Source organism: Somniosus microcephalus, chromosome 1 (genome assembly GCF_052327205.1).
Source record: "Somniosus microcephalus isolate GS21.2 chromosome 1, FLI_Smic_1.0, whole genome shotgun sequence".
Classification (NCBI taxonomy): domain Eukaryota; kingdom Metazoa; phylum Chordata; class Chondrichthyes; order Squaliformes; family Somniosidae; genus Somniosus; species Somniosus microcephalus.
Window position 1 is genome coordinate 122,970,279 of NC_140987.1, and position 27,711 is coordinate 122,997,989.

The 27,711-nt window shown below is 44.1% G+C and overlaps 1 protein-coding gene across 6 annotated transcripts in view; it reads left to right on the forward strand.

Moving 5' to 3' along the window:
* agtpbp1 (ATP/GTP binding carboxypeptidase 1) overlaps window positions 1–27,711 on the forward strand; it is a 410,793-nt gene that overhangs the window by 335,504 nt on the left and 47,578 nt on the right. For 5 of the 6 annotated variants that reach the window (XM_085985173.1, XM_085985187.1, XM_085985184.1 and 2 more), the window contains one exon: window positions 11,885–12,042. In XM_085985173.1, the coding sequence (XP_085841299.1) occupies window positions 11,885–12,042 (158 nt within the window). Of the gene's footprint in view, window positions 1–11,884; window positions 12,043–13,066; window positions 13,209–27,711 lie in introns of all 6 variants that reach the window. The other variant, XR_015078056.1, reaches the window with a different exon arrangement.

Below are 27,711 nucleotides of genomic sequence, written 5' to 3' on the forward strand. Positions count from 1 at the left end.
TTACAAGCAAGCAGTTCGCATAAAAGCAAAAACAACTGCAGTGTAACTCTGTTAAAGTTTCATACTTTTTATTTTTTGACTTGAAAATAAAAAAAGCCATCTAGGATCTAAGTCCCTTTTCAGAATCTTTAAATTTAGTGCTTTAGTATTTTACGTAACTGCACACTTCTGCACAGAGTGATATGGTTGAACTGAGTGAACAAAACATCCTGGAACTGCTGCCCAGATACACTGCTCATTTCTTCTGAGATGGAAGCCAGCTTCTATGATGAATCTTCATTATTCTTAACAGGCCACTAATTATAATAATTATTTTTTTACCTGGGTAGATGGGGATGTAGATTGCTGGTCCAGCATTGTCTAGAGAGATGTTTACTTATTCGTGCCTGAAGTAAAGCTTTTTGAAATGTCTGTCTGGCATCCCTTAATGGTTATAGCAGCCACAGATATTGACTTCCATTTCCCTCTGTACTGGCAAATCTGCAGACATTGGCCTGAATTTTACACTCGGTGGCGAACAAATGGCACCAGCCGTTCATTACACTTACTCTTGCCCACAGACATTCTGTGGGCTTTAGCACTGGAACTTGCAGTGATTAGAAATCCATTTCAGCACGGTACCCTCTACAGGGGATCTGGGACCTGTGTAAACAGGACAAGCAACTGTGTATCTCCTTAACCAATCAGAGTGAAGAATCCTTACTGAGGCACACGGGGAGAAATTCAGTATCGCCACGTTTGGGGCATAATACTCGAGCGGGCGTGAAATTTAGCGCCCAGTGCAAATTATCGCCACCTACTGCTAAATTGACCTGCTTCGCCCCAGGAGGTGCTCGGAGCGCTAAAACAGGCGCTGCACGACTGTCTTAAGGCGCTAAGCCGGAGAAGCGAGGCGCTACCACCGAGGGCGGGCGCAGCGCAGGTGCGGCCAGTTAGCGATTGCCCGCAGACACGCTGGCACCGGTCAGCTCTTAAAGGGGAGGTTCGATCTTGAATTGCAGCCACACCCTGCGCATCGGAGCCCTGATTCTCGGCCTGGACAGACCTGCTGCCACATTCTTACACTTAGGACCATGGAGAGGGCCAGGGAGTGAGCGCAGCGGTTCAGCGAGGGGGCCTTGCAGGTTCTGGTTGGCGCGGTGGAGCGCAGGCGATCTATCCTGTTCCCGGACAGTGGCAGGAGGCCGCTGCCCAACGACTATCGCAAAGCTTGGAGGGAGGTGGCTCACAGAGTGACCTCCAGCAGCATGGTGCCTAGGACCCCTGTGCAATGCAGGAAGAAGTTCAACGACCTCACTCGGGTCGTCAGGGTGAGTACTCTTTTCAGTATCCTCTTCATCCCTGCATGTCCACCTCACTTTATGGCCAAAGGGTCCTGAAAGCCCCAATGCCCAGCCCTCATCCAACACCTATGGGCCTTTCATGAAACTCACACGCACATTCAGCAGTTTACACACAGTAAGGGCTATTCCACCATGGGAGGCAGTGCAACCAAGATCAGGGCTTCACACTGTAAGGGCTATTCCACCATGGGAGGCAGTGCAGCCAAGATCAGGGCTTCACACTGTACTCAGAGCCCATCCTTTCTTTTGCAGGGCAAGTTGGCCCATAACAGGAGGCAGCAGCAACGGACCGGGGGAGGCCGGCCTCACCTTCAAGCCCTCACCGATCTGGAGCAGCGAGTCCAGCGGATTATGGCAGGCCGGATGATTGGCCCGTCGCCACTGGAGATGCCGACCCCGTTCTGGACAGCAATGGTAAGGTGATCACCTTTTTGACCTCTCTCCTTCCACTTGTGCCTCACACCAGCATCCTTTGCCACTATCGAACCAATACAGTGCATTGCAGCACTCATGCCTCCCTCGTTGCCGCCCTGCCCTCACGCTAAAGCCACTCTTGTACCTCCCTGCTTTCAGATGCTGATTCGCCAGGCGAGGAGGCGGGCCCTCAAGCTGCCACTGTGAGTGACTCTGAAGGCGACGACGAGGAGGAAGCCGGACCATCAGTGCCACCCTCAGCCGAGGCAGCCCATGGCCATAATGGGGACACATCTTACCTGGAGGGGAGCAGGGGGGAAGGGTCTGAGGAGGGTGAAGCTCCGGGGCCCAGCGGGCTGCAGCAACGCGGGGGGGTGTAGGGAAGCTCGGCATCTCCCCGGAGGGAGAGTCTGGCCTCGAGTCCTGCTACAGTGAGCGCAGAAGAGGTGCGGCTCCTCACTGAAATGAGTGCCCAGGCGGAGCAGAGGCACACTGAGCTCATGGCTGTAGTGGCAAGGATGCCCGAATCCATTGAGTCACTGGCAAGGAGTGTCCAGGACTTCGGCGCAGCATAGGCAAGGAGTGTCCAGAACTTCGGCGCAGCATAGGCAAGAAGTGTCCAGGACTTCGGCGCAGCATAGGCAAGGAGTGTCCAAGATGTCGGCGCATCACAGGCAAGGAGTCTGCATGACTTCGTCGCAGCACAGGCATGGAGTCTGCAGGACTTCGGTGCAGCACAGGCAAGGAGCCTGCAGGACTTCGGTGCAGCACAGGCGGCTCCCACGCAAGTGCTTAGTGGTGTAATGCAATCAGTGGCTGGTCTCATACAGATGCAGATTGAGGCCACACAAGCACTGACTGCTGCCACCCTCCCTGGATCGGGCACGAATCGCCGGGGCCCTCGCCGCGCCGCAGAAGGCCAGCAGTCTGTGCCTCAGTAGATTGCTCCGCATGCTGCAGTGCTGCCCCGTGGGAGTGCCAGTGTGTCGTCCGACCAGGGAGTGCCTGTCCTCTGTCAGGATGGCAGAATTCCTGCTGCCAACACTGTCACTTCTCCACTGCAGCTGCCACTACCTGTAGGACAGACTGCTGCCGCCCATGCAGAGTTGGAGCAGTCAGCAGCCGGGCCCTCCAGGCCCAGAGCTAGTCCAGGCCGTCCCTCAAGGGCATCTGCAGACTCAGTTTCTGACACTCAGCAGCCTTCCCCCAGCCTTGCTGCAGCCACTGGGGTCCCATTGAGGAGGAGCTGCAGGGTGGGAAGGGGCGAATCTCGCAAGCGAAGCAGATCACCCTCGAAGGGCAAAAAGTAGGAGGTGTGGCAAAATGCTGTTAAATGTTTTATTGAAGACCGAGGATCGTGGTCATATTTTGGTTCCTGTTTTGTTCATTGTCTCCAGGTTGTGAGAGCCAGTTATGTGTCTGACTGCTTTTTTGGGGGTTTCTCTCTATTACTTTGTTATACGGGAAGGGCACACAGTTTGATAAATAAAGAAGTGTATTTATTCAGAATGTGCATGTTTGCTCTTTGAACTATTTGTTGCCTTGACCGGCTTAGGTGTTGCGGAACGGTTCCATTCATGTTCTTTCAATGGCAGAAGCCATTCCCTCAGAGGGGGCCTAGAACCGACTTGCAATAAGCCGCTGACGGACGGCCCTTGCACTTTGTGCCTCCCTCCTGGTGGCAGTGGCTGAGTCCTGAGGATTGCCAGGCTATGCAGCATGTAGCACATTACAACGAAATGGCAGACTCGCTCAGGTGAGTACTGAAGGGCTCCCCCGGAATGGTCCAGACAGCGGAACCGTTGCTTGAGCACGCCGATTGTGTGCTCAGTGATGTTCCTGGTCGCTTGATGGCTGTCATTGTATCGTTCTTCAGCAGGGGTGCTGGGCGCACGGAGCGGGGTCATCAGCCAGCTGCACAGAGGATAGCCCTTGTCCCCGAGAAGCCAGCCTCCTGGGTGAACCGGGGCCTCAAAAAGGTCTGCCACAGAAGTCTGGCGCAGGATGAAGGTGTCGTGGCTGCTGCCTGGAAAGCGGGCATTGACAGCGAGTATCAGCTGTCTGTGGTCACAGACCAACTGGACGTTCAACGAATGGAACCCCTTCCGGTTGCGGTAATCCTCGGCATTCTCTTGCGGCTCCCGCAAAGCCACATACGTGCAGTCAATGGCACCCTGGACCATGGGGAAGCCCGCTATTCTTGCAAATCCCAGTGCGCGCTCTTACTGCTTGTCCAAGGTCATGGGGAAGGAAATTTACTGATGTCTCCTTTTAAAGAGGGCATTCGTGACTTGACGGATGCAGCAATGCACCGCGAACTGGGAGATATTGGCAATGTCCCCAGTAGCGTATTGGAAGGAGCCGGTGGCATAGAAGTTGAGAGCCACTGCCACCGACAGAGACGTCCTGCTCCTCAGTTGAGGCTGCAGATCTGGCTGAAGCAGGTGGCAGAGCTCAGTGACCACCTCCCTGCTGAATCGCAGCCTCCGAAAACACTGCTCCTCAGACATGTTGAGGTATGAGAACTGTTGGCGGAAAACCCTGGGACGGTAAGTTCTCCTGTGCCGACGCCTATTGGCCCTCCTCCGTCTCGCCATGATTGGCACTCTCTGCGTCTCTGTGCCCTCTCAATGTAATGGAGAAGCCCAACGTTTCCACCCATTGCAGCCCCCATAGTATGTGGCCACTCAAGGTTATGCCAGTGAAAAAGCAAACCAACTACAAAGTTCAGGGCCGAAGCCAAAAGTACCTGTGCGAGCGCTGACTCAATGCAGAAAGCTCTCTCCCTTTGTCTCTCTGAAAATCTCAATTCAATTCAATTCAATTCAAATGCTTTATTGGCATGAAAGTTTACAGGGAACCATATTGCCAAAGCTTACATAACAAAAAGTACAGTTTTCCAGCATTCTGTAGGTGTCAAACAATTCTGACCTTCGTTGGGTACATACAATAATACTTTAAACAATATTAATTTAAACAGTCTTTGTACATCAGTGGGTACATTCAGTATTAATTTTAAACAGTCCTCAGGTTGTGACATGTTGTTACATATTTGGCACCAAGGTATGGTCTGTCTCCTTCTCCCAGGACTAATCTTAATTTTGACAGGTCATCCAATTCCTTGAAATCTGGGGTTGTTTGGCTGAGCTTGTCAAATAATATGTTTCTTGATGTGTTGAATTTTTCGCATTTTAGGAGGAAATGCATCTCTGTCTCAACCTCGCCGGCCAGACATTGATCACATATTCTATTCTCTCTAGGCTGCCAGGATTTCTTGTATCTTCCTTTTTCAATTGCCAGTTGGTGGTCGCTTAGTCTGTACCTGGTGAGGGTCTGTCTCTGTTTTGTGTCTCTGATGGTCGAGAGATAGTCTGCCAGTTTATATTCTCTTTTTAGGGCCTCTCTCTCTCTCACAGAAGGAGTGGTCCAAAAATGGCTACCACAAAGAAGCCAGGAAGAGCCCCCTTTAAATAGCGGCCCCCCAGCCCCACAGCGACTGGGAACCGTTCCAGTCAACCAGTCGCTGGGAGCGCCAGGCGGAAAGGAGGGGGACGCCACTGAATTTCCGGTTCGGGGCGCCCCAAGGGCGTTGCACCATGAAATGACGTCAGGATCTGCGCGCGCAGCTGAGCGGGCGTTGCGGTTTTGCGCTGCCGCTAAATGTCCGCTCAATTTCGTGAGAGGCGCAGGTCTCGCCGCACCTGGGCGCTAGCCGCATCGCGCCCTCTTAAGGCGCTAACGGGTGGCGCAAACAACTGAATTTCTCCCCCAAAGAGTCTAAACCAGGAAGTGCAAGTTAGAATGTTTCATTCAATGCCAAATCATGTACAGAAAGCAAAATAAAGGGAGGTAAAGAAAATAGGATTAAGAGAGAGATAGATAAACGTAAAAAAAAAGAAAAAGTACATTTTTAAAATTTTATTTTAATTGTTTAATTTTTTTTAATCTCCAACAATAATTAAAATCTGAAGGAATGAGACTTTATACTTTTAAAAGTAAATTTTCAGTGTCAGAGAGGTTGTTTGGTAGTAATTAAGACTTATCATCAGTGTTCCCTGTAATTTCTCTTGATGCGTGGGCCCTTTAACTGGCTGTGCGGCCCATTCAATTTTTCGCGCATGCACGGTTGTTACTATTGTAAAGCCGGTGGCCAGCCTGTGCGGTACCTTCAGACTGCAGTGCGGCCGCGCAGCTTAACGGGAACGATGCTTATCATGCTGTTAAAAATTCACTTACATTTGAATGGAGAAGCCCTAATTTTTTCTGGCATGTTTAGTGAGTATCTGGTGGGTAATGTTCCCTCTAATTGTTTTTGTGCGCGGTCCCTTTAACTGGCTGCGCAACCCATTCAAATTTTCGCGCATGTGCGGTTTCTTCCATGTAAAAGCCGGTGAGCGGCCTGCACGAGACCTCTAGACCACTGCGCGACCATGCAGCTTAGTGGGAACATTGCTAGTGGGTGAGTATCGCAAATTCACGCCCTTCCAAGTATGTAAATGCCGAGACTCTCGGCGAGATACTGGTATCCCAAAGCTTCTGGAGGAGCAGGGCAACTCGGACAGCAGCTTCCTGATTTTTGTGTTTAACTGTGCATGTACAAACACTAGGGCCTAGAAATTGAGTTTGCGCTGCGCCAGGGCTTTAGCGCCGGAAGTTAGCGCCGGCGCTAAGTCCCTTTGCGCGCGCCAAAAATTCAGTAGCGCCGCGCCCAAACGGCTGCCGGCGCTACTGAAGGGTTTTAGCGCCTGAAAACTGGCGCAACGCGCCGCATTGCGGCGCTATTCCGGTGCTGCGGCGCCCGCTGCGGTGCGGCAGGCTCGGGAAGTGCAGGCCTCCTCCTTCCGTTAAGGAGGAGCTGCCTGCACCCGGCTGCGGCCCGCGCAAATCTCTTCAAAAATGAGCCCGGCACCTCGGACAAGTGCCGGGCTTGCATCTGTTCCGGGGGGGGGGGAGAAGTCCGGGGAGGGAGCTGCGGGCAGGCGGCCGGCGGGAATGCGGCCGGCCGCCGCGCCTCCTTAAAGCGCCAGCGCAGATTCCGGCAACACTCGTTTGCCGGAGTCTTAGTTGCGGCTGCCACTGGCGAGGCGGCCGCAACTGAATTTCGGCTTGGGGCCGGGTTACCACGGCAACCGGGACGCTGCGCACACCGATGACGTCATCGGTGCCGGCGCAGCGCTACCGGTCTACCGCCGCGGAAGAGCCCCAGGCAATTTAGGAACCGGCGCCAATTGCAGCGCTAGGCCCTCTAGCGCCGCAAAATCGGTGCTAAGGGCACTGAATTTCTAGGCCTAGAAGTTGCTGTCCAATTTACTCCTTAATAACAGTGAGCGCTGATAGCCTCACCGTTATTTCTACTGCAAAATCCGGGCGAATATTTTTCCACGAAATTGTGAACGTAACCAAACAACTTTGGCCTAATTTTGTTATTGCCTACAAACAAGTGCTCTTCTCCTGATGGGGTTCACACACACAGGAAATCCTAGTTTCAATATGCAATAAGTAGCTTAGGTGAGAATTCATATCAAAAGATATAACACAAAAATCATTGGTGTAGTGGTTATGTCACTGGACTAGCAATCCAGAGAATGAGAGTTCAGATATCACCATGGCAGTTTGAGAAATTGAATTCAGTTTTAAAAATCTGGAAATAAAAAGCTGGTATAATGAAGCTGTCGGATTCTTGTAAAAACCCGGCTTGTTCACTAATGTTCTTTAAGGAAGGAAACCTGCTGTCCTTACTCGGTCTGGCCTATATGTGACTCCAGTCCCACACTAATGTGCTTGACTCATAACTGCTCTCTGAAGTGACTTGGCAAGCCACTCAGTTGTATCAAAAACTGCTACTATGAATTCAAGAAGAAAGCTCACCACCACCTTCTCAGGGCAACTAAGAATGGGCAATTAATGCCGACCTTGCCAGCATTACTCATATCCCGAAAAGTTTTTTAAAAACCACCTCAAATGCACCTTACATGTTCTCCCTGTGACTTGAATCCATTTATCTTTCATGTTCCAAGCTAATGAGGTTAGCATTTTAAATGCTTTGTAAATAACTAAATCATCTACCTTTATCTCTCAATGTGTTAAACTTTTCGATGGTGCTATGAAGAACGACTCATTTGCAATGTGATTCCTAAGAAGAAAAGCATAAGATAATAAAATAGAATGTACTCAACAGGAAATAGATATTACTTCTGTGATAAAAAGGGTGTTCATTTTTTTTGAAACACCCCAAACTCTACCTGTAAATACAATTTTCCATGCAGTAAAAGCCAGCTTTTATTCAAGAAACCGAGGATAATAGATACTCTGGAGTAACTAAAGACGGTAATCATATTAAGGGGCTCAATTGCACATCATAAGCTGATCAGCAGCTATCACTTAGATGAGATTACAGTTTTAAAATCATTTCCATGCATTCATTTACCATATTGTGGAATTGGCAAAAGCAGTTTCATCGATGGTCAGGAAGCTCCATGTAATTGTAATAAACAATGCACTTTTATTTGGTGGTAATTTGTAGTTGATTATTAGAAAATAAGCTATTGTATAATATAATAAAGTATTTTTATCTTATCGTGTCGCAAAGCATAAAGACAGTACATAAAAATGTGTATGTATACATCAAAGTTATACAAACAGCACATCGAGTGCATATTTCTTGTCTGCCAAAAAAGATAAAATAAAGCCACGAGGACATTTTGCTATTGCCCCTGAAGACTCAAAGACTAGTAATGTATTAAAAATGTCCAGATATCATACGCTTTGTCACAGATGCAAAACAATCTTAAAGTTCAGGTGCAAACTGAAACTGATTAGAATATTCCAATCTATAAAGTTATCTGACCAAAAAACAATTGCACTCAGAATGACCTCCGGGTTTGTTTTAGCAATTAAACTTGCTGGTTTAAAGGGGACAGATCAAACACCGCTCCACCTTAACAGCAGAGCAGTACATTGTACATTACATGGTACAGCATCATACATTTTGTCATTATAAAATACCATGAGCAACGCCACAGGAATCTGCTATTTAAAAAAAAAAAAGTGCTATAAATACTCAGCCAATAACCTTCATGTAATTGGTATGAATGCGGGTTTAATCAGTGAGAATTTGAAATTGATTACTAGGAAATAAGATAGTGCTAGATGCCAGTTTTTTTCTGACCTCAAGCAGCGTGAGCACTTAGGAGGAAAAATTCAGTTCGTTTGTGCCTCCCGTTAGCTCCTTAAGAAGGCGCTAATGGGGCGCAAAGCAACTAGCGCCTGGGCGTGGCGTTGTTTGCGCCGCTCACTAAATTAACTAGACATTTTGCGGCGGCGCTAAACACTACCACCATGATCTCCTGCGCTGGCAGATCATGATGTCAGTCGAGTGTGCAACGCCCCAGTAGCGCCCCAAACCGGATATTGAGTGGCGCCCCCTACCTTACCGCCTGCCGCTAGCAACGACAGGTTGAGGGGAGCGTTTTGCAGCCAGGAAGGGACTGGGGGAGCGCTATTTAAAGGCGAACGCTTCCTGCCTTTTTTTGTTGGTAACATTTTTGCACCACGCATTCTGAGAGAGAGAGAGCCTTCTGGAGAGATTCAATGCTGTGTGAAGGAGTTTTGGGTACTGAGCAGCACTTTGCAGGTTCATTTTGATTTGCCCTTCCTTGTATCGATTTAGAAGAGACTGTGGAGGCTGCACTCTGAGCTCTTTCCCTGGGCCTCTCCATTGTTCTTTCCAGCAGATTTGATGTACAGGTCTCTCCAGGCTGAGATTCAAGGCTACAATGAGCAGGATGTGGATGGAGAGCAAGATCAACCCACCCCTTTAAGAACTGGCCAGCGCCATTGTGTCTGTGTTCCATTGCTGACTGACATCACATGAGCTTCGCCAGCGCTCTGAGGTAGCGCCTCGCTCCTCGGCCTTTGCGCCTTGAGACAGGTGTGAAGCGCCTGATTTAGCGCTCCAATCACCTCCAGGGGCGATAAAAGCCAAGTTTGCAGTCGGAGGCGATAATTAGCGCCAGGTGCTAATCTTTGTGCCCGGACGATAATTGCGCCCCAAATGGGGCGATACTGAATTTCTTCCCCTTAGTGTCTGAAAAGGTAAGTTAACATTTTGGGTGTTGACCCTTTATCAGATGCTGATGGTAGAAAAATGTCCCAAAGCGCTTCACAGAGCCGTAATCCAACAGAAATGGATGGCGAGACAGAACGGAACATATCAGGAGGGGAGATGGGTTTGAGTAGAAGCTGGAGAGGGGGAGGGGTTGAGGGATGGGATTTTCAGAGATTGGGGCTAGACCTCTGAATGCACGGCCGCCAATGATGGTGCGGAGGGGGGCGCACAAAAGACCTGTTTGAGTGGAACAGAGGTTCGATCTCACGAGGATGAGAATTTTTAATTTGAGGCATTGGGGTATCTGGAGCTAATGTAGACCAGCAAGGACAGAGATGGGTGAGCAGGATAGGATATGGGAGGATATGAGTTTTTGATGCGCTGAAGCTTACAGAAGGTAATGGGAGGCCACCCAGGAGAGCATTGCAATAGTTGAATCTGGAGGTGAATAATCTTTTAAGCAGCGGATAGGCTGAGGCAGGGGCAGAGATGAGCAATATTATGGAGGTGGAAGTAGACTGTCTTTGTGATGGAGAAGATATAGGGTTGGCAGCTCAGCTAGGGGTCGAATAGGATGCTGAGATTTTGAACCATCTGGTTCAGCATGAGGCACTGGGCATGGAGGTGGATGGAACCAGTGATGAGAGTACAAAATTTGTGGCAGGGGCCAAAGACAATAGCTTTACTCTTAATGTTTCATTGGAGGAAATTGCAGCTTGTGCACAACTGGATATCAGACTAGCACCCTGACAACACAAAGGCACTGGTGGGGTTGAGAGATGTGGTGGGGAGGGTGAGCAGGATGTTGTGCGTGTACAGTGGAAGCTGACCACAGGTCAGCAGATGATGCAGCCTTGGGCTTAAAAGGGCGCAGTAATGTACATTACATGCAAATTAATATCAGAGGGCACTGCAGCTAGATTTTTTTCTAATAGCACCGGGTGCAGATCAGGGCAAACTGCCTCCTTAAAAACTGGTACCACTGATCCCCAAGCTGCTATTGAGGCACTTTTCTACTTAAGGGACAGACTGCTGTTGTCAAGATAGATCTTTATTTTTGACTTTTTCAATAAATAAATACTTTTTGACTTGTTACAGAATGCTGATAGTCTTTTATACTTAGTGATGGGGGCCATGTTCACTGAATACTATGCCCCCACTTCCCCTTTATGATCAAACTCACGTGGAGGCAGATGAAGGGTAACAAATACAAGCCCCCTCGACAGCTTCTGAAGTCATTTGCCTGAGCCACTAATAAGTTTCCCTACCTCAAATTTGGAATTCCACCACCCCCAAACTACACAACTGCTCCATGCCACCTTGAATAAAAGAGAAGCTTCAGAGTCAAACAAGCACCCTCCTCCTATCCCCACATCTCCAATTGCTGCCTGGCACCACAATGCTGCACTCTTACCAGCTCCTTCCAAGGTAGAGTGCTGCAGTATTTTGCAATTATAAGAGTGCTGTAGCACCCTGACTTGATGCCATTGCCATTGTAGCCATGGCATGGCAGCATGTTCACCGGGGTCGTCCCATTTCACCAAAGGAAAGAACCACAGAAATGAAAATCACAACTCTGATCCCTATAATTAATTTCGGTAGTCACCAATACTCTGCTGCAGCTGCTATTTTTAATATGTGATGTTCCCTGCACCAGGAAATCCTGAAAAATTGGTCTTTTATGGGGCTTCCGCTCTGCATGCCTTTTGATGACACTAAGCTGTAGGTCCAGGCACAGTGCGCTTCCGGTGTACTTCACATTAATTACTCCCAGACAGAACCAGGAGAGGAAGATCTGCCCCGACATGTCTAAACGTGTAGTGTGTGTAACTGTGAAGTACTTAAGAGCTTTCAGATCCTGAAATGTGCAAGAATCTTTGTTGCACAATAATTATGACATTGAACTAGTACAAACCAAAGTCAAGGTACATCAGTAAAACATTAAATAAAAGAATGACCAGCACCACACTAGCAGTAATATATCTTGCAAAATATAAGTTATGTGCATTTTGTTTTAAAGGGCCAACAGATAGGGACAAGAGAACTGGAAGAGATGGGAGCTAAGTTCTGCATTAGCCTTCTACGCTTGAAGAGGCTGACATCTGTGGAATGTAGATTGCCTCCCAACCTCCTGGATGTGGAAAATGATTTGATTGACACCAGATGCAACGTCACCAGGTAGGACCTCACCTAATTTGCTCGAAGGCTGGAATACGGTAAAATTAATCCAAACTAGGTAGCTTTTGTAAGATTCTGCTCAGAAACTTTTGGTCTGAAGTTTTTTGGAAATCAATGACCAAATGTTTAATACAATCCTAAAAAAATATTTTCCAGCTTCTCGAATTAGAAAATGTAATGGATGGGGAAACAAAAAAAACGGAACTGTTTCTCTGCAATCCCATCTGCTGCATAATTGTTTTAATTTAACAAATGTTATTTGAATTTGGCTTACTGGTAATTAGTCCAACAAAATAATTTATTTAGTCCAAATAGCGGAATCATAAATGTTACATTTTTATTTTGGGAATGGTCTACTTTCCCAGCAGCAGGAGTAACATTGGACATATCACAGATGTACTAATTATTGTCATTCTGCTCCAAAAGGAATTATGAGGTTTTTTTTTTAACTCCAAGGTCAGTTTGGGTTGAAGTTACAAGAGTATTTTCAGATCAGTTTCTTCATTTGTACAATACCGTTACCTGATGCCAGAGGGTGTTAATAGCTCTTTTTGTCTGGGCCTTTTTACAGTATATTTTTTTCCACCTTTCCCCAGTGGTAAAGGGAAACCCTACAGTGGCATTCATCCATCAACCACTTGTATGTGCCAAGAATGGCTCTGCCAATCTTTGTTGATAGAAGATAAAATCATTTCCTTTAAGTAAGCATTAATAGCATATAAAAACCAAATTCGAATTAAAAAATAAAGTTTCCCCCTTTTTCCTGAAGGTGCTGAGTCACACTGGGGTCTGGTTCCATGGGCACTGGGGCAACGCCCAGTCCATCGTCTAAATTACCATTCTTTAATTGTGAGACTAGGTGGCGAATGACAGCAGGCTACTCGACTGGGGGAGGGAGAACGTGACAGCTGAGTTGTATCCTGTCTTCACCTATCATCTACACAGGCACACATTCCTGCAGTGGCACCTGGACAGTGATCAGGAGTGGGAGCATTCACTGATTTTATTTTTATCCCTACTGTAGGAGCTTTGAGGCAATTGTAGCAACTCCACAATCTCAGCACAGACTAAGGACCAATTCTAGGACATTCCAAGTCTAAGTACTACATGGTGCGTTTAACCACAGAGCCATTAGAGGGGTTCCAATAGAGGACAAAAAAGAAAATGTAAGCAGGGCCGTCTTTCATGCAACTGCTATATATACAAATAAATTGGTCACCATCTAAATTGAGACAGGAGGGAGGGAAATACTGGGTTGCTGTCCTTTTTCAGAATTTGGAATCATGCTGGAAACATACAAACTCATGGTTTTCTCTGAGCTTTTTGTTCCTCCTGTTTCTCCACATGAAGCCTTATTTTCATATCACACTCGGTTCCTTTTATCCTGTCATTGCCAGCTGTTCTTTTAGCAGTGCAGTTAAATATTTTTCGTTGTCTACATTAGTGGTTTTGTGGTTTATATCATGTTATTTTAGTCTAATGTTCCTTTTGCAAAATCCTTCCCAAAGTTTTCTGCAGTTTTTCTTCCATTTCTGCATAATGGTTGATATTGATTCTCCTTCAGAACTTGTTCTGTTATTTTTGCATTAAATTCATTTTATTTATGCTTGTGGAGCTTCCGTGTTCCGTACAGAATAAATTGAAGACACCTGCTGGTCCAGGCAGTGGACTTGAACCCTTTACTAAGGCATGTGTAGGTAGTCATGTATTTTTTGTGTTATTCTTCAGCTAGGGATAGACCACCAGGAAAAGTTGAGACAAAGGATGTCTCTTGCCTCTATCTGAAAGTGTGTGCAACTATATAGAGTAATCTACATGCTTTTATGAATCATAGAATGGTTACAGCACAGAAAGAGGCCGTTCGGCCTGCTGAGCCCGTGCCGGCTCTCTGCAAGAGCACTTCAGCTAGTCCCACTCCCCCGCCCTTTCTCCGTAGCCCTGCAAATGTTTTTCCTTCAGGTACTTATCCAATTCCCTTTTGAAAGCCACAATTGAATCTGCCTCCACCACCCTTTCAGGCAGTGCATTCCCAATCCGAACCACTCACTGCGTAAGAAAGTTCTTCCTCATGTCGCCTTTGGTTCTTCTGCCAATCACCTTAAATCTGTGTCCTCTGGTTCTCGACCATTCCACCAATGGGGACAGTTTCTCTCTATCTACTCTGTCTAGAACCCGCATGATTTTGAACACTCTAACAAATCTCCTCTCAACCTTCTCTGCTCTAAGGAAAGCAACGCCAGCTTCTCCAGTCTATCCACGTAACTGAAGTCCTTTATCCCTGGAACCATTCTTGTAAATCTTTTCTGCACCCTCGATAAGGCCTTCACATCCTTCCTAAAGTGCGGTGTCCAGAATTGGACACACTACTCCAGTTAAGGCCAAACCAGTGTTTTATAAAGGATCATCATAACTTCCTTGCTTTTGTACTCTGCCTCTGTTTATGAAGCCCAGGATCCTGTATGCTTTTTTAACCACTTTCTCAACCTTCCCTGCCACCATCAACGATTTGGGTACATATACCCCCAGGTCTCTCTGTTCATGCATGCACTTTAGAATTGTACCCTTTAGTTTATATTGCCTCTCCTTGTTCGTCCTACCAAAATGTATCACTTTGCACTTTTCTGCATTAAATTTCATCTGCCATGTGTCCGCCCATTCCACTAGTCTGTCTATGTCCTCTTGAAGTCTATCATTATTTGCCTCATTGTTCACTATCTATCCAAGTTTTGTATCATCTGCAAATTTTAAAATTATGCCCTGTACACCCAAGTCCAAGTCATTAATATATATCAAGAAAAGTAGTGGCTGTAGTACCATCTCCTGGGGAACACCTCTTTATAGCTTCCTCCAGTTCAAAAAACAACCATTCACCCGACTCTCTTTCCTGTCACTTTTCATATCCCTGCTGCCACTGTCCCTTTTATTCCATGAGCTTCAACTTTGCTGGGAAGCCTATTTTGTGGCACTTTATCAAACGCCCCAGAGGAACCACCGCCCTCACCCGTAAATATCGGTTAGAGTGTGAGATGCACGCAGGGGACTCCTACACTACCTGCCTGGTCCTACTTGCCTGCCTGGTGGTCACGCCTTCCCTCTCTGCCTGCACGCTCTTATACTGCGGGGTGACCACCTCCTGTAACGTGCTATCCAAGTAGTTCTCAGCCTCACGGATGCACCACATTGATGCCAGCTGCTGCTCAAGCTCCGAAACCCGGAGCTCAAGGTCTTTCAGCTGACGACAGTCCCTGCACACGTGGTTGTCCAGGACATGAGAAGCGTCCTGGAGTTCCCACATGGCACGATATGCATTCCACGGGACTGAGGTCCCTGCCATGCCTCTATTTAATAGACTATTAACTAACAACAGAAATAAACTCAATACTTAAATTGGTGAGTAGCTGATGATTATTTTTCTTCTCCGCTCCTTCCCTTGTGTTGACGCCACTTACCTTGCTTCCTGACACTCGCGCTCCCTCCGGGCTCCGGGTCTACATTTATCTCTGCCCGCTCCTCTCACTCTCTCCTCCTTCCCCCTGTACCGAATTCCCACTCTCTCCAAATTCCCAACTTTAGCATTCTGTTTAAAAGCACTCTGTTTAGGATCACTCTGTGCAGACCACTGTTATTTAACTGAAGCACTGTTATTGATCTGACTATAAGTAGTTTTGTAGCACTGCCGAGCTGCAAACTTGCCTTAATATTAAGCCATAAAACATCCATCTCCATTTGTTGTACTTTGCCATTTTCAATTTGTATGTGGAGATTGAACATATGAAGACGAATATCAAATTGCCTTTCATACCTTTGGTGTGGTCTTCCTTATTCTTTGAGCACAGTTCAGATGTCCAACCTGTTCCTTGGTTCTCTTTGATCTGGAGTACTAGTGTATTTTGCCTCATTGCATCACCTTGCTCTCAGCTGTTGCCTTCTTTGAAGGAAGATGTGAACCTAAAAAGAGACTGTATTCACTTTGGGGATTGCGCAAAAACGACATCCTTGCATGATTTCTGTGTAATAGTAGACAATGGGATAATGTTCCAGTGGATCCTTCCCTTCCCATCTCCCCTCTCTCGCCCCCCCCCCCCCAAGTTAATTGTAAGTATGTATATGGAGGTTGAGATTATATAGAATAGAGAGCCATATATCTAAGTTTGCTGATGACACTAAGTTAGGTGGCACAGTAAGTAGTGTAGATGGGAGCAGAAAGTTGCAAAGAGACATTGATAGATTAAGTCAGTGGGCAAACTGTGGCAGATGGAGTTCAGCTTGAGGTCATCCACTTTGGACCTAAGAAAGATAGAGCAGAGTATTTTCTACACGGTGAGAAGCTAAGAACTTTGGAGGAGCAGAGAGATTTAGGGGTCCGTGTACAGAAATCACTAAAAACTACTGGACAGGTAGAAAACAATTTGAAAGAAAAACAAAAACGCAAAGTGAACCCATGAGGATCAAGAAAATTGACAGACAGTGACAACTGACACAAAGCTTATATAGAAAATTGAGACTATCAGTGGGTCAGACCTAGAAATTTAAACCATTTCTCAAAGCAAGTTATTAAAATTAATAGTTCTCAGAGTTCTACCTACCAACAATTTTGTTTTTCCCCACCTCAATCTCCTTAGGTCATTAACACATCCTAGTCGTGAGGAGAGACAATTGATTCATTCCCAATCTTCTGTGAATGATGCCCTCCCCTTCACTGCTGTAGTGCACAATCATAAGAAGCAAGAGCTAACTTTCTTCTCCCATCCTAGCCCAACAATTGTGCATCCCCACCACTGCCCCAACTGAGGCAAGCTCAGCACAAATAGTAATTTAAATTGGGGTTCTTCCTGCTTTGTAAGGCTCAGCAATAAACCACTGAGCTGTTGGAAAGAGGGGGGTAGATTGATAAAAATGCATTTCTTGAGGTGTCTACTAGAATGGCACAGGAGCAGGTCCAACTGAGTTATTCTCTAATATTTCTCCTGTCTCGCTGTGGCAAAGCAGCTGCTGCTCACTCAGTGCCTCCCCCTAATGGCACCAGTAGGATCATGCATTTGCTAACAGGACCAACGGTTGGGAATGCATGTTCCAGTATTCTGTGGCACAGTGTACTGGCTTAGATATGGTGTGACTGACAGATAGACTGGCTCCCGTCCATAATTTCTAATGTTAATCATTTCTAACAGGATTTTCAAGATGACTGGTAAAATCCTCAAGAGAGAGTTGAAGTCTGAATTGCATAAGGACATAGAGGTGATAAAGTGCCAGCTCAAATTAAATTGAAATAATTAAGTGGAATTTTAATATTTTAATTGTACTTCTAAGAAGCTGCACCATTTGGGAGATAATGTAGATGTAAAAAGACTATTTGACTCAGACCTTGAGTGCAGAACTAAAGGCACAAGCTCAAGTGAGAATAGAAACTAGAGGAAACCCCTCCCTCCCCCAGGACTAGTGCATTTGTGGACCAGACTCCCAGCAAAAGCAGTTGACGTGCCAAAAAACTTCTGCAAAGAAGAGCTGTATAAATATCTGTTTGAGTGAAATTGAAGTTTATAAAAGGATATTGACTAAAATGAAGTACTCCACAAGACATGATGGTTCCTGTACTGCTGAAGTGAGGGGGAGGGGTGTTGTCTGCAGTGGACAGCTGGCCAGTAGTGGAGCTGTGAGGACAAGTATATATTTTCCAGTTGCCTTGATTACCTTTGGGGATCAGGATATATTTATGTGGAACTTTACCTTAGAAGGTGAAGTTGATCATTAGGTTGAATGTACATTATGTGTGGGCGAAGCAGATTTCTCATTTGTTAGTTTGTATGTTAAAGAACAGCAACAACTAGCATTTATATAGTACCCGTCATATTGGAAAGATATCCCAGTGCATTTTACATACTGGAAAATTAAATAGGCAGCCAGTGGGAGGGAAAAGAGTAGGTAGAATGGGAATCAAGTATTTGGCTGAAAAAAGCAGTTGAAAACATGTGTTTTGTAAGCATTTGAAAGCAGAAAAGGAGCAGATACGGTGGAGGGATTTTGAAATGGAGTACCAGACAGCAGGTAGTGGCTGAAAGAGTAGTCACCAATGTTGAAGTGAAGAGGGTATGAGCAGGTTAAATGAGGATGGGACAACACCATGGAAGCATTTAAAAAATAATGATTTTGAGATTGATTCATAGGGGCAAGGGGTGTCATTGGAGCCAGACAAGGACCAGGGTAATTGAAATGTGTGGCGTTTCACCAAAGGATATGGCATTCTGAATGAGTTGCAGTTTGTGAGGGAGGAATTGGAGAAGCTGGCTAGGAGAGCATTAACAAAATCAAGAAAGTAAAGGCATGGATTTGAATCTCAGCAGTGGTGGAGGGGGAGCTATTGTGAAGGTGAACACTGAAAAAGGCGAGCTTGCCAGTGACTGTTTTCTGTTTGTATTAAGGAAGTGCTCACAAACTCCTGGAGTGTGGCTGAATCTGGAAGTAGTTGAAACTGGGTGACATTCTTTAATGGTAATCCACCAGACTTCAATCACATCACCTGCATTGCTTTTACTGTGTGGAAGGGAATAATTGCATGAAATTTAAGAAACAATTTTTTTTTAAATCATGGTCAAAATTGCCAGTGTCCCCCAGCCCTTTCATGGTGTTTACAGTAAGAGTACTGTTATGTACCCTAAGTATTAAATGAGTAACCCGACCCATCAAAATCCATCACAACTCTGTACCTGAAGGGCCATGTGGTTCAGTTAATCAGTTGCTAGTTTTGGCATTCATCTGTTTTCTGCCACCAATAAAATCTGTGAAACCAGAAGGCTTCCGATGAAGAGGATTCCGAGGGGTGAGAGCATGAATAATGCCATTATTAGCCATTCTAGGTCAGACCTGGATTTGATACCATAGGTGTAAGATGCTGATGCTTACTAAGGATCAGTCCGAAATTTCTGAAATTTTCCATGGTAGTACAGTAGTGTTTAAATTGGGCATGCTTGTGTCCAAAGTATTCTGGCATTATCATCCCTAAACAGCACTGGATAAGAATTTGTTTTTGATTTTAGATTCTTGACATATTTCAAACTTTTATCTTGACTGCCACCGAGTGATCTTATGTTAAGGTTCTCTCTGTACAGTGAGTTTCCTCCTACTCTCTGCCATGCAATGAAGTGGTAGATGAGCTGAAGTTTGATTCCTTCCCACAGAAGGGGAGTGAAAATTAGTGGGCAGGGCAAGTTGCCTTCACGTCAGTTTCGTGTTATTCAAAGGCAGGCTCAAGTGACACTAACCGTACAGAATGTAACCTATTGATGTAATTTTTTCAGTTACATTCAATTCAGTATTTTAATGCAAAATACTAATTTTGAATTACATTTTCGATGTATTACCCTCCCATGCTTTCAGAGTCAGCATTTAAAGGTGTAAAAGTCTGAGTAAATAGATATGAAATGGGATTGGTGTCAGAACAGCAAAACTGTGAAGATGGTTGAATACAATGAAAAAGGAGCCCACCAAAAGGGTCATCTGTTTTTTTCATATTTGAATCATGAAAATGACCACTTGCTGTAAAACAATCGTTTTCTATAAACGAACCCATAATGCTGGTGGTTGTTTTATATGAGCATAAAATAATTATCAGGCTCTCTTAGAAAGATTAAAAACTAAAACATTCGTGAGGCTTCAAATTTATTGGAAGAAACACTGCTAGGGCTCCAACTAATTTTTGGACTCAATTATTGGCAATGGCGTGCATAATTGAAAACAGATTAGAGCCTGATGGGTTTTAATTAACCAATTTGCAAGATTGTATTAACCTGTTTAAGACAGATGTCGCAGATTGCATAGTATGTCAGTGATTGACCTACAAATTGCATAATGACACAACTGTTTTGCTAAGCAAATGGTCTCTTTCTGTTTACAATTCTTTTGAAGCCATATAGCTTCAAACTCCCAACTGTATACATTGACTCACTTTCTTAATACTGATTGAGATCAGTATATTTGATGCTGGATGAAGTAGCAAACAGTTACATCCTTTTTGCCAGGAAACTCTTTTTGTAGCATCACGTTTATCTCCCATTTGACACAAAAAAGTTACAAGAAATATTGAACTCTCTTTTGTCCTGCACTTTTAACATCCTATTTTTTCACATTATCACATTGCCTGTTTACATTGCCAGTTGTTAAATAAGATACATATTATTACGTGAGTTATGAAACATTTAAAGTAACTTGAAAATCTTTCATTTCTACTTTCATGTTAATAAATAACTAGTTGGTTTAGTGTTTTATTTATTAATAAGGCTTCTGAAAATTGTTAAGCAAAATAATTGCCCCATCCCAGCAAATCAAAGCGCTAAGGGTTTTATCTTAGTGACTCTTTGGTGAAACTTGCTAAAGTGTTGTCATATGTCAGATACTATTATAGGACTAAGATAGCATATTTGAATACTTTATTGTTGGTGTTTTTGCTGAATGTTTGCTAAATTTGTTAAACCAAATAAATGATTTTTTTTTCCCATTGGGATTTTTACTAAAATAAATTTGGATGACTTCATGGCGAAATTAGAGTTGTTCTGTGTGGATCTGCACAATTATTTTCTCTGCATGTTCACACTCCTGAAATAGAAGCTGAATTTTTGTGTACCTGTTTGCTTTGCATCAGTGCTTTGTTATGGAATGCAAGAGATTGAATAGTATTTGAACATCAGTTACAATATATGTGACTGTTCAGATTTTGACTTTGTTGTAAAATTTCAACTCCATTTAACCTTTCTTCCTTGTGTTACTTTAAAACGTTAATGTAGGTGCAACACTGTGGCGGTTACAAATCTTCAAATTTTGTGGTGTGATGACGTCGTAAGCCTTGTAAAAGGCCCCACAAGTTCCGGGTTTCCGTATGTGCTACGCATGCACAAAAACCTGGAACTTGCGATCTATTTGCCCAAATACTGCCCATCAAATGCCCACAAAACCCTTATGCCTGGTAAAAGCAGGTGTAGGGCCTGCTTTCACCAGCGTAAGGGTTAATATAAGTCTTAAACTAATTTTAAATGTTTTAAATTTATGTAAATTTTGGCCTGGATTAAAATGTTTAAAATTATTTTTCAAAAGATTAAATTTTTATTGTAAATGATTCATTGAAGGGACTTTTATTTAAATTGGAAAATGGGAACATTTATTTTTATTCCAGTTGTATAAATTATTTAATTATTTGGGGATTCCTCATGTTTATGGGGATTCCGTTCGTAAATATTAGGAATCCCCCTTTCTGATTGGAGGACCTAGCCCACGTGATCCCAGGGACACTTCCGAACCGCCTGTGTCCTTGGGATCCGTGGGCCTTTGCGCAGGCCCAGGACCCGAGCTCTCCGGAGCCCGGGAACCTGAAGGTAGGTGCAGATTTTTTTATCGGGTCGGAGGCGTACTCCAGAGGTACGCCTCCGACCGCAACTTCCGGCCCATTGTCATGAATGAGTGTTTGTAAAATTGAAGATACCAACATAATCTTTGGCAAATGCTTTATTTGAATGTGAATTGATTGAAGCTAATAAATTTGCCTGCAGTGTATAAAGCAACATCACAGCATGCATCCACCGAGAAGTCCTCTGCTTCAGAGTCGAGCCTCTCAGTTTGCAATGGCAAGACTAACACTGCAACTAATATGTCTCCTTTTGTAGTTGTGCATTGTCCCTAAAAAAAAAAAAAGTAAGTACGCAGATCAATCAAAAATCTTATCATGTATGTCTCCACCCACTCAATTTACTGGCCAACTTTCAAGGTTTTATTTTGCATGTCTGTCAATTTTGGTTTGTGTATTGATGTTACCACAGAAACATCTACAAGTCAAGGAAACATGGATCATATAAATGAACCTATTCTTAGTGATGGTTCTCCTCCTTATAAACTCTCCATCCATGCTTGTGGGATTTTGCAGGATATAATAAGGTATAAGTCTGATTTAGCATCTTGAATAAGACTTGGAGGAAAACAGCTGTAGGCATCAGGAATTCAATATAAACTTTAAACGCAGTGCACCCTGTAATGCTAGTTAAAACAAGTTAATGTTAAGTTGTGGCGTATACAGTAGAAAGCCATTTATCCAAACACCACTTATCTGAATCAATTGGTCATTTGACCAGCCTAGCCTTTCCAGCACACCCTGTGTATAATTATTTCATCATATCTCAGTTTCAATGTTGAACTGTAGTTGTTTAATGCAGTGTAATCTTAGAAGTAATATGTGATCAGTTATCCAAATTGTTCACTGATCCAAACAGTGGTTTTTCCTGACCTCTTTGGATAAATGGGGTCCCACAGTATGTGAGAGGTTAAAAAGAAAATGCTGTTCTTCAAGAGCAAAGTAGAGAACAGGAAGACAAATCCCATTTTACTCTAATTGTTGGGGCACCGTGTAGTTTAGTTAAAAGAATCAAGCTGTGCTAGATCTTTGCATTGCTAAATGTTTGGCTTCTGTCTTTATAGCAAAAATGCTTCAAACTATCCATGTCCTAAATGTTGATTTTCTAACAGCATAAAGGAGTTGTTTTTACTGACTAGATAAGCAACCCACCCAATGTGGACACAACACTTTGAACCACTTTTACAGAAAATATTACATCAGATATCATAGAACACAATGTTGGAATCCTTTTTGATTGTTCTTCAAACGTATTCCTTCTATGTTGTGTAATTTCTCTGATCTGCATCTGTCTCTCTGGAGTTCAATCTGAAATTGATGATGCAACAATTTTAATTGATCCTCAATTAAACTGAGTAGGGATTGACACTGATATAGCACTAAGGGGCTTTCATCATCTAGATTGTGCAGCAGTGGTCAAACACCATTCAGCCAAGCTGATAAAGTGATCATTTGCGATTCAAATATTTGAAAACTGTTAAGAACAATATAATCAATATTTATTGAGCTTGGCAGAGTGCTTCATCAACCTAAATGGTAACCATTTAAACAAATGTCTATCAGTGCTTTAGTATTAAAGTATTGACCAGAGAAATTGGTTAAAAAGGGCATCAGTGCATTGGCCTTGGAGTCTTCGGAGGTTATTACTACCTCTTAAATGTGATGTTTATAGATGTAGCACACTGAATTAAAAAACAGGCCTTTCTCTTTCTTTGTTTCAGCAATAGGATTATCAATGGTGCGCTAGTAATTTAGGAGGAGGAAGTAGTGAGTTTTGTGCTTAGACATAAAACTCCAAAGCTGCTGCTGTTTTTTTTTGTGCCTACTGCTAGTTTCACCAGAAATTAAATACAGTTAATAGGCTTCTTTTAACTATATTTGGACATTTGTTGCTTTGCCATTGAACTAAATCAAAATCATATTCATAAATTTTATCAAGATATGTGCTTAGCAGGATTTTTCAATAGCTAAATACCACAATGTAAATGGAGTCCACAATTTATACAGTACGTTATCACATGTAGTTACTTATTATGTAGACCAGCACAGTAGCTCTTTTGTGTCCAGCAAGATCCCACAAACAGCAGTGAGATGAGGCATCAGTTAGTCTGTTCTTTGGTGCCGGTTGAGGAGGAAGCAGAGGCAACTCCCTACTTTTCAAGTAATGCTATGGGGCCTTTAATGTCCACCTGAACCACTACCAGTCAGTTTGCTGAAGGATGGCACCTCCAACAATGCAGCATTCTCTCAGCGCTCCACTGGAGTGTCCAGCTAGATTATACATAGATACATAGATACATAGAAGATAGGAGCAGGAGTAGGCCATTCGGCCCTTCGTGCCTGCTCCGCCATTCGATGAGATCATGGCTGATCCTTTAATTCAGTATCCCGTCCCCGCCTTCTCTCCGTAACCCTTAACCCCTTTTGCCCGTAGAAATATATCTAATTCCCTCTTAAATATATTTAATGAGCTGGCGTACACTGCCCTTATGTGCTCAGGCCCTGAAGTGGGGTTTGAACTTACAGCTTTCATTGTGTTTTAAGTTCCTCTGCTGTTTATAAATTACAGCTCTTGGAGAATAATAGTACAAAAATGTTGATTGATCATTGTATTTTCCAATTGTGAGTTTATTTACATTCAGATTGTACACTCATCAAGCATTAAAGTTCTCACAGCCATAACACTTGTGTACATTTCTATATGCCTTTCCAGTTTCAGCATAACAATCTTGAGTTTAATAAGATTAAAAAGTAATCGATAAAGTGCAAAAATTTCAATAAAATGTTAGTTTGTTTTATATGGGTTTTAAAACAAAATAGTACGCAGTTCTCAAGCTGTAGTTTCTCTGCTGAAACACTAGAGGGTGCAGAATATGAATTTACATTCCAAATACAAAGGCACAACCTCGAAGTCTGCCTTCAGTGCAAAAATGTGTTACGATTGATCATTTTCCAACTTGGCACCCCTAGCCATTGCGTTTCACCATTAACATTTTTTCTGTGAAACAAACCGTCTGTTTAAGAAACCTGCGAAGCCTCTGCTTTATTTTCTTTAATCATCAGGGTCTGAATTTATAGGTACTAAAGAAATAGTAACTTGACTCTAGTACAAAGTGATGCAGTTTTTCACGAAATGGATTCCAAATTACAAAAACAGAAGCAGTGAAAGGTAATTGAATTGAAAACAACCAGAGTAGTTTCTCTCATTTCAATACCCTTTGGCATGTCCCTGAGCTTGCCATATATATTTTAAGAGTATGGTGTAAATGATAACCAAGTAAATAAATATTTTTAACCAGTTATAGAAAACTTTATATAGTCCTAACTGTTGACTTCAAATTATTAAAATTCCGTATTATATAATATACCCGCACACACACTAATGGCTGTGTTACTGTGTACTGTATACAGTTTGACCCTGAGCGTGTCAAAATCCCAAGTTGAATTGACCACCAAGACAATCTGCTTCCTCTGTATCCCCTATTCTTACCTCCACCCCCCCCCCCCCCATCGCTGATGAAATCCTGACCCACAACTTTATTACCTATGGACTCCATTTCTCCCAAGCTCCGTTCTTAAAAAAGTTCCATTCTATCCAGAACTCCACTGCCTATATACTATCCTATGCTATACCATCTATCAATCCTGTCCTCACCAACCTCCACTAGCTTACCTTCCACCAGTTTATTGATTTCAAAATCCTGCTTCTCATTTAGAAATTCCTCCACAGCCTTGCAAAACTGTACCTCTACAACCTCCTTCACCCAGCTTTCACATTCTGCTCACTCAATTCTACTGTATGCCCTGTTCCATTCCCACTCCATTATCACTGGCAGAGGTTTTAGCTGTCATTCCTCAAGTTTGGAATCCCCATCCAAAACCCCTCTGCTTCCCTGTATCTCTCCCCACCCTCAAAGCCACATTCTTTGACTACCTCCTCTAACCTTTCCCTGCCTCCTTGGTGTCTAAACCTTCACAGTTCCTTCTCTCCCCTTTAGTGAAGAGCCTTGGGATGTTTCACTGCATTTAAGGGGGTCAGCAAAAGTACATGTTTTGTTAACTGCCATGAATGCCCCTCCTGGCCCTCACAAAAATCTTCCGGTCTGCTACCAAGCCATCTGCCCCCTCCCCCTCTCCCCAGAGAAGAAACTTTCTTGCTCAGCTCCACGGTGGAGTGGCCCTGCCGACATGTCTCACTGCCAGGAAACTAGATATGAGGCGCAGCCATCAGCATGTCCCATTGCAGGGACTTCACTGCCCACCTGAGGTCAGGTCAAGGTGAAAATCTACCTTTCTAAGTCCAGAAGCAAGAGATGGGTTTTCTCTGATACCTGTCAAATAGGGCTGTGAAATTCAGTCACTTGAACTAAAAGCCAACAAATCCCCTGGACCTGATGGCCTACACCCTTGGGTTCTAAACGGGGTGGCTGCAGAGATAGTGGATGCATTGGTTGTAATCTTCCAAAATTCCCTAGATTTTAAAATGGTCCCAGCGGTTTGGAAGGTAGCAAATGTAGAACCACTATTCAAGAAAGGAGGGAGAGAGAAAACAGGGAACTACAGGCCAGTTAGCCTGACATCAGTTGTCGGGAAATTGTTGGAATCCATTATTAAGGAAGTGGTAACAGGGCACTTAGAAAATCATAATATGATTAGGCAGAGTCAGCATGGTTTTATGAAAGGGAAATCTTGTTTGATCAATTTATTAGAGTTTTTTGAGGATGTAACTAGCAGGATAGATAAAGGGGAACCAGTGGATGTAGTATATTTGGATTTCCAAAAGTCATTCGATAAGGTGCCACATAAAAAGTTGTTGGTGCAAGATAAGGGCTCATGGTGTTGGGGGTAATATATTAGCATGGATAGAGGATTGGTTAATGGACAGAAAACAGAGAGTAGGGATAAATGGATCATTTTCAGGTTGTCAGGCTGTAAATAGTGGGGTGCCGCAAGGATCAGTGTTGGGGCCTCAGCTATTTACAATCTATGTTAATGAGACCTGGCTCAAAAGGGCAGAATTGGGTATTAAATATTCCTGGTTATAAAGTGTTCAGGAAAGATGGGAAGTGTTGTGGCAGTATTGGTTAAGGAAAATGTTATAGTGCTGGAGATGGAGGATGTCCTGGAGGGGTTAAGGACAGAATCTATATGGCTAGAGTTAATAAATAATAGAGGTGCCATTACACTCCTAGGTGTATTCTATAGACCACCAAATAGTGGGAAAGATATGGAGGAGCAAATTTTCAGAGAAGTTACAGAGAGGTGCAAGAACTATAGAGTAGTGATAATGGGGAACTTCAATTATTATCCTAATATTCTAATAATAGTCTAAAGGGCGGAGAAGGGGAAGAATTACTGAAGTGTGTTCAGGAGAAATTTCTTGACGAGGGAGGAAGCATTGCTGGATCTGGTTCTGGGGAATGAGGTAGGTCAAGTGGAGCAAGTGTCATAAGAACATAAGAAATAGGAGCAGGAGTAGGCCATTCGGCCCTGCTCCGCCATTCAATGAGATCATGGCTGATCTTCTGCCTCAACTCCATTCACCTGCCCTATCGCCATATCCCTTGATGCCCTTACTAGTCAGAAATCTATCGACTTCTGTTTTGAATATACCCAATGACTGAGCCTCCACAGCCCTCTGGGGTAGAGAATTCCAAAGATTCACCACCCTCTGTGTGAAGAAATTTCTTCTCATCTCAGTCGTGAATGGCCTACCCTTTATCTTAAGGCTGTGGCCCCTGGTTCTAGATTCCCCATTACTGTTTGGTGGCCTATACAAACGTAAAAACATAGAAGATAGGAGCAGGAGTAGGCCATTCAATGCGATCATGGCTGATCATCCAAATTCAGTACCCTGTCCCTTTTCTCCCCATATCCCTTGATCCCTTTAGCCTTAAGAAATATATCCAACTCCTTCTTGAATATATTTAATGAATTGGCCTTTACTGCCTTCTGTGGTAGAGAATTCCACAGGTTCACCACTCTCTGGGTGAAGAAATTCCTCCTCATCTCTGTCCTAAATGGCTTACCCCTTATCCTTAGACTGTGACCCCTGGTTCTGGACTCCCCGACCATCGGGAACATCCTTCTTGCATCTAGTCTGTCTAGTCCTGTTAGAATGTTATAAGTTTCAATGAGATCCCCTCTCATTCTTCTAAACTCCAGCGAGTACAAGCCCAATCGACCCAATCTCTCCTCATACGTCATTCCTGCCATCCCAGGTATCAGCCTGGTGAATCTTCGCTGCACTCCTTCCATGGCAAGAACATCCTTCCTCA